General features: G+C 33.6%; 2 protein-coding genes and 1 long non-coding RNA gene across 5 annotated transcripts in view; 2 read left to right on the forward strand and 1 right to left on the reverse strand.

Moving 5' to 3' along the window:
• On the reverse strand, positions 1–1,219 carry LOC104724562. Its single transcript, XR_757708.2, has 2 exons — positions 976–1,219; positions 1–902 (listed from the first exon to the last, which is right to left on the reverse strand). It is a non-coding gene; the product is annotated as an uncharacterized LOC104724562 (long non-coding RNA).
• LOC104724563 (scarecrow-like protein 23) lies at positions 3,582–5,071 on the forward strand. The gene has a single exon (XM_010443070.2). The coding sequence runs from the start codon at positions 3,782–3,784 to the stop codon at positions 4,964–4,966; it is 1,185 nt and encodes a 394-aa protein (XP_010441372.1). The 5' UTR covers positions 3,582–3,781; the 3' UTR covers positions 4,967–5,071.
• LOC104724564 (small G protein signaling modulator 1-like) overlaps positions 9,863–10,752 on the forward strand; it is a 4,623-nt gene continuing 3,733 nt past the window's right edge. Inside the window, exon 1 of one of the 3 annotated variants that reach the window (XM_010443073.2) lies at positions 9,863–10,219. In XM_010443073.2, coding sequence (XP_010441375.1) covers positions 9,999–10,219 — 221 coding nt within the window. In that variant the 5' untranslated portion in view covers positions 9,863–9,998. The remainder of the gene's footprint in view (positions 10,220–10,752) is intronic. The other 2 variants (XM_010443072.2, XM_010443071.2) reach the window with 2 other exon arrangements.

Consider the following 10,752-nt stretch of genomic DNA (forward strand, 5'->3'; position numbering starts at 1 on the left):
TGCATGAATGGTATAGTTTCACCCAAAAGTTAGAAAGATCAAAACGATTTTTACAAAGTTATATTTAGAACAATCATATACCCTTTTTTTTTTTCGTTTTTTGCGGTGGAGACACCAAACATTCGAAACTTTATATGAGTGAGTGAAATAGGATTGATTCTGTAGTTTCACCTTTGTGAATCATACGTTTCCAAAAAAAATAAAGTAAAAAAATGCAATAATTAAGATGAGAATTCACTCATTGTATTAAAAGTCATTTTTTGTAAGCATCACTTAAAGCAAAGCATCTACTTCTCTTATCATCCCACTGCCACTAGCCCTTCTTCTGCTTCTTCTTTTCTAATTCATTCCACATACATAATAATCCAGGTTCTTATTAGAATAGATAAGTAAACACCATTGGATGAATGAAACCAGAAACAACGACAAATTAATTATATTTTTTTAAAACGACAAATACTGAATAAGATGTAGTTTTACAAACAAACTAAATATTCAAATCTGAACAATAAGTTTTAATATATAAATCGATCTTGAAAAAGTATGTTGTAACACTAGTTTGTTTGTAATTTGAGCAGAATACACAAGTAAGAATCTGATATATATACCAAGAAATCAACTAGCAACCTCAACATGTAGTTAATTAATTATTATATACCCCAAAACGTCCTAGCTAGCAAAACCATACAAAGTAAACACAACCCACAAATTTTTAATGAAATCATCCATAGAAATTGAAGTTGATATCGAGATTTAATTTAGAGAAAGGAAGATGAACCAAGCTTAACCAATCACCACTAATAGAAAGGATATATGAATGAAACTAACCTGATCGATCAGATTGCGAGCGTATGTACTCGAAGAAGGAAGGATCAAAGCGATGTAATTGAGGGGAATGAAGCCTGGTCCGACGTCATTAACCGTTAGATCATTCATACATATACGTGTAGACTAATTAAATAAAGAAGAGAGTACTTATAAATATATAATCAAGTGTAGTAGATCTGAGTTAAGGGCCTCGTGCCAGACAACATTCCCCTCAAAAGAAAAAGCTTCAGTGATTAACATGGACTCCATAAGAAAACCCTAGCTTTAAACAGAGAGAGAGAGAGAGATCAGAGAGAGATATGAGCTTAATTTATAAACAAATAAAAGTGAAAGAGGAGAGGAGACAAGAAAGCAATGATGAAAAGAAGGAGGAGGAAGATATTATTATTAGGAAAAGATTGTGGAAATGTAAAAAAAGAAAAAAAAAAAACACACAAAAGCTAAATAAAAAGGCAATTCGAAAAAGATAGAAAAGTCGAAAAGAACAAACATATTAAAGTCATAATGATAAAATTCTGATGACTTATTTCCACTTCTTTTTTTTTATAGTTCATCTTTGAAGCTAATAATGCTTTCACATGTATTATTTGCGTATTAAAAAACCAAAACAAAGTCAAATATTTTTATCTGTAGATCGTCAATTTTCTAGCTCTTGAAATGAGATGTACGTTAGACAATCTAGGTTTAGACAAAGAAAGAGTCAAATAATTTTTTGTTCCTTGAATTTTGCTTGATTAAATTTTGAATGATTACTGACTAAAACCTTAAAAGTATACTATAATGATCGATCGGATCCTATATATCATTATGAAGAAAATTAAGTCAAAGTGTCTATTGAGAAAGTCAAAAGATTAGGTGGGAAAGGACCCAATATAGGTAGATGAATGAAAAATGAAAAATAAAAAATAAAAACAAGAGAGGTGAATTATTAGAAGATGATTAGGTTGGATTTGATGAACATGTCATTAGAGAGAGAGAGAGAGAGAATAATTATGTCTTCACCGTCCTCATTCACTTCATGTGACATTCACATGCCTCCCATCTCTCTCTCTCTCATTCACCCACAAGGCCACAACACATACAATAAAGATATTTTCAATTCTTGTATTTTAAATTCGTGGTCGACAAAAATACAAATTTTCTAAATAGCTAAAGCGTAACGTTTTGTCTAGATGCTTGCGTATTTCGATATCAGGAACACGATCTCTAAAACGAAACTAAACCAATGTCAAGTGCTCTATAATATATATATTTTTTCAAATTTATGAGTCTCTTTTTAAAAAAAATCGAAAATTTGCAAACCAAAATCTCTGACAAAAGTCACAAAAATAATCATATATACTCTAGAGATGTCCCCTTCTATGTATTTTTCTTTATTTTTATAAAAATAAATTTAGTGTAAAGACTTTCTTTTTTTTATCTTGGTTAAAGTATTTTAAGGTGAAATTGATATAGGATGGAGTTTTTTTTTCCTTTTTGTTGCAAGTAATATCCGAAGAGTCAGTCTAGTTAAGGTAAAAAAAAACTCATATATATTTCTGTCAGGAACTGTTTTGCTTTAAAGAGCTCCCAAATAGGATTACAGCTAAAAGTTGTAGAAAACGTCCTATATCTTTGTAAATTCTTATGAAGATATGTAATACTGTCGTAACTATATGATCAGTTTCACTATTTAGTTTGATTTTCTAACATTTTTTGTATGTTTGCCAACCTTTAGAATTGAATTTCCATATTTAGAAAACTAAAATCGTGTTGTTAACAAAAAGAAGGACCAATGTGTGATTGTGAGAAGCTCAGTGAATTAAGAGGAAACACTTGGAAAAGTGAACCAAAGAGTGGTGGTCTAGTAGTAGCATTTTGCCAAATATGGGAGTTATAGAACAGAGGACCAACTACTAACTCATTTTATTTCAAGTCTCTGCAGTTCATGTTCAAAGTGACTCAAAGACCAATCCTGCATCATCAACAGGTCGCTGTATGGATTTAAAAAAGACGTGTCAGGTCCAAGACCAAGCATTGCGGTGAACGCTGTCGACGATTCCCTTGATTCTCCTCACTAGAGCTCCCATAGCTTCCTTCATTCATCTTTCTTCTTGACGGTTCACATAGGATCTCTGAAACTTGATTTTCTACAAGAGAACCAAGTATGATGTTGTAAAGAACAAATACATCTCTTGGTGATGGAAACATAAAGAGGGTGAAGAAAGTGATCAAAGACATAAGTGTTATTAAGAATGCATATATGGACATGGTTGAGAGAAGGAATTATGCAACTTTGACATGTGTTTTAATAGCCAAGTTACAAAAAGCAGCAGATATTAATGAAGATCAAATCTCAGATGAAAAAAGAGGAACTGATGCTGACAACTTCGACTTACAGGGGGAGAAGTGGCACGGATATCTCTATGCGTATCGTGTTCGTCAAGAAAAGTCAGTTCAAGCTACTCCAGAAGATGTTTCCTCAAACCCTGTATAATAAAATTGTTTGGACTTAAAACTCAATCTAAGACAGTAAAAAAGGACTTGTTTCGAACAAAGTTATAAATGGGCCCTTGGGCCTCGTTATAAAACTCGATCGATCCCAGCAAATTGAGGAATTTGGTCTGGTTCGCTTTTCGGCTTGGTTTTGGATTTGGTCTGGTTCGCTTTTCGGTTTGGTTTTCGATTTGGTCTGGTTTTTGAAATCTTCACAATTTTTCAAAAAAAATAAAATAAATGGTTTTAAGTAAATAAAAAAAGACAAAAAGAGTAGTAATCAAGCTGTGTTTTATGTTCACAAAGAGCACTCGATTATAACAGTGAAAACGTTACGAAAGAAACTGATACATTCCAAAATACTATCTTGTCTCCTCTCTTTGAAACTCTCTCAAACCTTTTTCTCTTTTCGAATCTCCACTTTTCTTCTATCTTCTTCTTCTCTCTTCAATGATTCATTTCTCAACACTCCTCCTCCATGACTACAAAACGTATCAACCGAGATTTCCCTTCTTCCAAAACACTCGAAAACGACGGTGCCGCCGCTATCAAACTCCTTAGCTTACTCTTACAATGCGCTGAATACGTCGCCACGGATCATCTCCGCGAAGCTTCGATCCTCTTATCCGAAATCTCCGAGATATGTTCTCCCTTCGGCTCCTCTCCCGAGCGAGTCGTCGCTTACTTCGCGCAAGCTCTACAAACGCGCGTGATCAGCTCTTACCTCTCCCGCGCGTGTTCTCCACTCTCCGAGAAACCTCTCTCCGTTGCTCAGTCTCAGAAGATCTTTTCCGCCTTGCAGACGTTCAACTCCGTCAGTCCTCTGATCAAATTCTCACATTTCACGGCGAATCAAGCGATCTTTCAGGCCCTTGACGGCGAAGACTCCGTTCATATCATCGACCTCGACGTGATGCAAGGTCTTCAATGGCCGGCTCTGTTTCACATCCTCGCTTCGCGTCCACGAAAACTCCGATCGATTCGGATCACCGGATTTGGCTCCTCCTCCGATCTACTCGCTTCAACCGGCCGGAGACTTGCCGATTTCGCATCGTCGTTAAACCTCCCGTTTGAGTTTCATCCAATCGAAGGCAAGATTGGAAACCTAATCGAACCGAGTCAACTCGGGACGAGACAAGGCGAAGCTGTGGTGGTTCACTGGATGCAGCACCGGTTATACGACGTCACCGGAAACGAGCTCGAGACGGTGGAGATTCTACGGAGGCTGAAACCGAATCTGATCACGGTGGTGGAGCAAGAATTGAGCTACGACGACGGAGGAAGCTTTTTAGGGAGATTCGTGGAGGCGTTGCATTATTACAGCGCGTTGTTCGACGCGCTTGGAGATGGATTGGGTGAGGAGAGTGGAGAGAGGTTCGCGGTGGAGCAGATTGTGTTGGCGACGGAGATAAGAAACATTGTGGCGCACGGAGGAGGAGGAAGAAAAAGAAGGAAGAGAGTGAAGTGGAGAGAGGAGTTTGATCGGGTCGGGTTTAGACCCGTTTCGCTTCGGGGTAACCCGGCCACGCAAGCGGGTTTGTTGTTGGGTATGTTGCCGTGGAATGGATATACTTTGGTCGAAGAGAATGGAACACTCCGTCTCGGTTGGAAGGATCTCTCGCTTTTGACCGCCTCTGCCTGGATATCTCAGCCGTTCCACTGATATTATTTTCTTCTTCTAAACAGTTATTTTAATTTATTTTATTTGAACGAATAATAATACAATGTGGAAAGGCTTTATTATTAAAATGGTCATCAATCATCATCATGGATATTATCAATTTTGTTTTGAGAAAAAATTTCAGTAATATTTCTACAAAAACTACAGTAATTCTTTCCATTTTATTATTATACCAACTATTTTCAAACCTAAAAAAATGTATCTAAATTTGAGAAATTAATTTAAATGTATTTGACTCTATAGATAAGATTTAGATGGTTAGTATTTTGAAATCTTTGTTTACAATACGTTGGAAAAATAAATTTTTGTATTTCCAACGTAAATGATGTCACTTTGGGTCATGAAAGGTTTTTTTCTTTCAAATGTATTTACTGAAAGCAATGTTCAAAAAAACGCTAGGCGGAGTCTGAAAGTAACTCTATTTTTTCTTTAAAAAAAAACTTGCTTTATTCTGATTGGATGATGATAGTTTTATTAATTTGTATCATATCCTAATTATTTGATCTCAATTATTTTATATTAATCTATTTTTCTATAAAATAAAAAAAATATCAAAATTCATAATTTTTAAAATTCTATAAATAGAGACAAGTCTTGCTTCATTTGGACATAGAAAAAAAACATCATTTTTAATTATAATTTTTTATTATCCTTGATCAATTATTTTTGCATGTTTAAACTTATTTTTTTTACTTGCAAAAAGAAATTAATTTTAATTATAAATATTATAGAAAATATAAAAAATTATTTAGCTCTAATTTACTTAAATTTAGTTTTCATCGACAATTATTATTAAATATGTAATTATAAAACATAAGAAAATAAGAATATAAAAATATAAAATAATAAAGTAAGGTGTAGAATTTTATTAAACAAAACTATCGGAGAAGTTAAAACTGAACGAAGTGTTGAATGGTTATGTGGAAGAAAGAGAAAATAATTTAGATTGTTAAAAGTTGAGGTGAAGGATGTTGAATATGATAATCCTTGTTCATGGTCTAATTAATTCTTAGATGTGAATGTTTTCTTAGGCTAACTGACTATCGTATATGTGAGTTGGAGGTCTCTCTCAATTGCCATGTGGAATGGAGGGCTCTCATTATTTTCTATACTCATATAGTCATATCTTATTGATTTATACTTATTTTACCTCGGAGCACCATAAAATATTAAGAGACAAATTGCTAGATATAATGTAATATATGAGCAATAGACATAAAGATAAACGTTTGTTCAAAAAACAAGAAACATAAACATAAATAAATATAGGAGACTTTCTAGGAGATATCATCATAATGTTATATGAGATCTTCTATAGTTCTATTATCCATAATTGTCATCATCAGAATAAATTATTTTTTCAAAGGTTAATCACACTTCAACAAATAATCCAGAATATATTTTTTATGATACTATTACTAGTTATCTTTCAAAGATTAATCACATTTCAACAAACAATCCCAAATAATATTTTGTTCATGATACCAGCTATCTATTGAAAAAAACACTACCTAACAGTTTGAAAAAATCTACATACTCATCAAGGAGGTCTAACCATGGGGACCGATCCCAAAGTTTTGAGTTCTTCGGTGGGTGAGTTCATAGGTAATAACCATGAATTGTTAACCCTAGTTCTAGTTCTGTTTTAAAACCAGAAATTATGTTGTGACTGATTTTTTTATTTAGTGTGGCAAATGCAATGAAAGAAAAATAAATGTGACTAACCTCGATGAGAAATTAAGGAGAACAATTGTACATGTTGGACATTATGCATGGGAAGAAAATACAAAGAATGAAAAACACGAATCTTATGATGGATTGATGGCTTTAATCTCTTATCATCTCTCTGAATGTTTTACTACTTCATTTATTATGAGGTGTTTGCACAATTTCGCTGTTGGAAAAAAAAAACAATTTGAGAAAAATTTTAACAAAGAAAACCAAATAATTTTCGTTTAAACAATACTTGTACAAAATAAAATATAGAAAAATATTATTTTTGCCTTAATAAGCCAAACACAGTAATATTATTTACAAGTATTAGAAATACGCTTTTGTAGATATCCTTTTTCTAAAATACTTTTTCTGTCATTTATATTTTTGCTCTCTTTTACACAATTACAATATATTAACTTTATTTTTTTAAAGGTTTAGGTTCTCAATTTTACATTTAGAGTATAGTTTTGAAGGGTAGAGTTTAGTATTTGAAATCTAGGGTTTAGATTTTAGTTACTTTGTATATAGAAAAAAGATATTATAGCATTATTCAAAATAGACAATGAGAAATTGTACTTTTAAAAAAAAAATATAGAAAAATGGTATTTTTGCAAATGACCTCATATTAACTTTCCATTTTTGTAAATGTGTCTAAAAAATTAGTCATTTAATTCACTAAGAAGGAGACCCGCGGGGTTGTTTTTTAAATTATGGGTTTCAGTTCTTTATTTATTGTTATAATTTATAGGTTGTTGATTTTATATGCATTTTTGTATTAATTTGGCTATACTTTGTTGTTTTCCCTTATTCTAATTTTGTATATATTTTGTTTATTTATGTGTGTGTCGTTGTTGTTATTATATGTCAATCAATGTTTTTGGTTTAGTTTGGACATGTTTTTTACTGTTAAATTATTAATCTAAACTTAAAACCAGTGTTATAAATAAGGTAACCATTTTGTTATTTTTTTCTCTACGTGTACTCATGTTTTATATGTTTCCTCATTTTGTTTTTATTGTCATATTTTAAAATATTTTTGAAATCAATCTTTTTGTTTTGTGTTACTAATAAGCTTGAGTCATGCTTTACTTGTTTGGGTCGTTTTGTGTTAATTATTTAGGTTTTTATTTGTTCTCTAGTCCTAAGTTTGTTCAAATTTGCTTTGTAGATATTAAGTAAATAATTATTGTTCTAAATGATTCATCAATGTATCTTAATGTTCAACTTTTTGTATATTATCAATGTCTAAGTTTTTGTTGGATTATATTTTTGTCAAAATATAACTCATTCCAACGATAAAGTAATTATAACTTATAAGATTTGAATTTTGACTTAGATGAGCATAGAATATATGTCTAATTTAGGGGCTTTAATTTAGTCTGACTTGTATTGTATTAAGGTTGTTTTATATGTATGGAGGTAAAATGAATAAATATGATGAGCTGCGACAACATGTAAGCAATTGAAACTATAAAAATTTATGAAAATATAATCCCCTTTATGAAAATATGAAACTTAGTTTTTGATAGATCAAGAAGCGAAGGAAAATGGAAAACATAATTAGACTTTAGGAAAAAGTTTTAACAAAACAAAACTTTAAGAAAAAGTTGCTTGATTGTGGAATTTTGGGGACGACGGGAGATGGTGTGTTTGACTACTCGTGACGGCGTAATATAGTAAAACGAGAGTCTACACATGGGTGGTCAAGATAAGAAGAATAAGAGAAACACGTGAGACAAAGGGCTGGAGTCGTTAGCCGTTAACGCCGTGAATCATTTTAGTAAACGTTATAACTCTGTTTATGTTTTCACAGAGTATATAGAGCACATGTTAGCTCTTGCTTTCATTAGGCAATTATCTGGATTTGTAATCTTTCTCTAGAATTCTCTAGACTCTATCTTCCTCATCGTTTTGTTGGATCTCCATTGGAGACTCTTACAGATGAGATGTTGAGACTGCGTTTACTATGAACGTTGTGTCAATCTATCGGTTACTTGTTTCTTTTGAATCTATTTGGATCTTTTGATTCTAATCTCTGTTTTACGTTATCACGGCGTTTGAGGGTCTTCTCCACCAGATGTGCATTGGAGTCTTGGGTTCTTGGAACCATGCTTGGAGAGCATAACTTGCGTCATCTGCACTTTCATTCATTGGAGTCTTTGGTCTTCTCCACCGCGCGCACTTGCATCAGAGCTTTAGGGTTGGTTCAAAGTTGTGTGGAATGTGGGGCCATTGTTCAACGTTCAACCTAAATTATAAAGAGAAGGAGATTATTATATGTTACCTTCTCATCGAGCAAGAAGAGTACTATGCCCATGGAATCGCCCTTTTTTTTTTTTTTTTTAATATTTTGTGCATCCCGATAGCGTAAGAGCCGACCAACAACCTGTTGAGAAGAGCGTGCAAGAGGTAAATCAACAAACGTGAAGTAATCGGGTTGAACAGGAGTTACAACAACATCAACATAAGCTATTTTGAATTTCAAAGGTAAGATGTGTTGAGAACTATTGGTTTGGGAATTGTTAGGTTTTGATGTCAAATAACACTTTTTATAGTGAGAGGGTGAAGAGAATAGAGAACTCATATGTAACGTTTTTGTTATCTAATGGAGGATATGAAACAATAAAAGAAAATAAAAAAATTGACAATCGATGGCAGATTTTAGTGATGCATTTAAGCACCTTAATCATGGGAATAAGTTGATGGGAAACCTACCGTTTGTATTGTTTAGATCTATAAAATATCATAGATTCATAGCCCCTGTAAAAAATAACGGTGATTTTCGAAGCGAACCGAACGAATTTTTGTCTCTTGTGAACCGAACATTTCATCTCGTGATGGGTTTTTTTTCCGGTCATGTTATAGACTTTACAATTTACATTTGTTAACTGGGGTTTTTATTTGGTATAACTCAAGTAACATGTGGTATTACATAAACATTGGATTTTAAATTTGCATGTTATTAGGCTGCTGAGATATTGCTTTGTGGGCTTAAAAAAAATATATTATGTTGAGATGAAAGCTGATGTGGATAGGTTAGAACGAGAGAAAACTCTGCTATTATATATATGATTAATTAATCAGCTTAACTTCTTAACTTAATACGAGTGGTATGTTTTAGGCCCAACTGCATGAAGGCCTATTAAATAAGTGGGCCTAGTTTCTATAAACGACCTCCGACTTTTTCAATACATCAAAAATTTCAATTCAACAAGCATAGGAAATTGCTATGATTCTCTGAGAAATCATCAGAAGAAATCTTGGAGCAAACAAAGGGAGCACAATCCCTAGTTTGGGGATGATGTTTCCGCGACTACGATTGACGAAGGTCTTCTTCTCCCTGGTCCTCGCCGGGAAATGGATCGTCTTTGCCGACGGTAGCAGCGGTGGCGGCGCGAGAAACGGCTACTCCGGCGGATTATGGTCGTCGGCTATTGCTCCTTCGAATGTTGGTTTAGCTGTCGCAGTCACCGTCATGGCCGGTCTGGCCGTGACTCTCACCGTCGTCTACTCTCGTAGGTATATGTATATATATACCTTAAAGATCTGATTATGTTCTAATCAAATTGTTAACTACTAGTTGCTTAGTTAAGTAGTCATTTGGTACCCAGAGATTTGATCGGTTTCTTTGTTAACCTCACCAAATTTTTTGCTGATTTACATTCCTGGAAGCTTCTTCCAACTGTTAGAACATTGAGACTAGATCCCCATGCCTTTAGTTTCGAAGAATGCTCTGTTAGTTAGTTATCTGTGGTTGAGCTCTTGGTCCAATGTTAGCTGATTCGTATTTCCACTATAATGTCTCCTGGCCATATTCTATATTCATAGACTCTGATGCGTGTAATGATTTTGATTTTTGAGGCTAATGTTTACTTTGAGGTTGTTTGTTGGGTTTTCTTTTGTATGATATGCTCTCTTTGTCAGTAACGAACAAGCAGATCGATTTTCTAGGAAGGTCCTCAGGGGGAAGTCTGAAACTTCCAAGCTTTATTCGTGTTTCCTCTCTTGCAATTTTATCAGACACACAAGCTTTTGATTGCTGAACATGTTCC

This window comes from Camelina sativa, chromosome 11 (assembly GCF_000633955.1).
Source record: "Camelina sativa cultivar DH55 chromosome 11, Cs, whole genome shotgun sequence".
Taxonomy (NCBI): domain Eukaryota; kingdom Viridiplantae; phylum Streptophyta; class Magnoliopsida; order Brassicales; family Brassicaceae; genus Camelina; species Camelina sativa.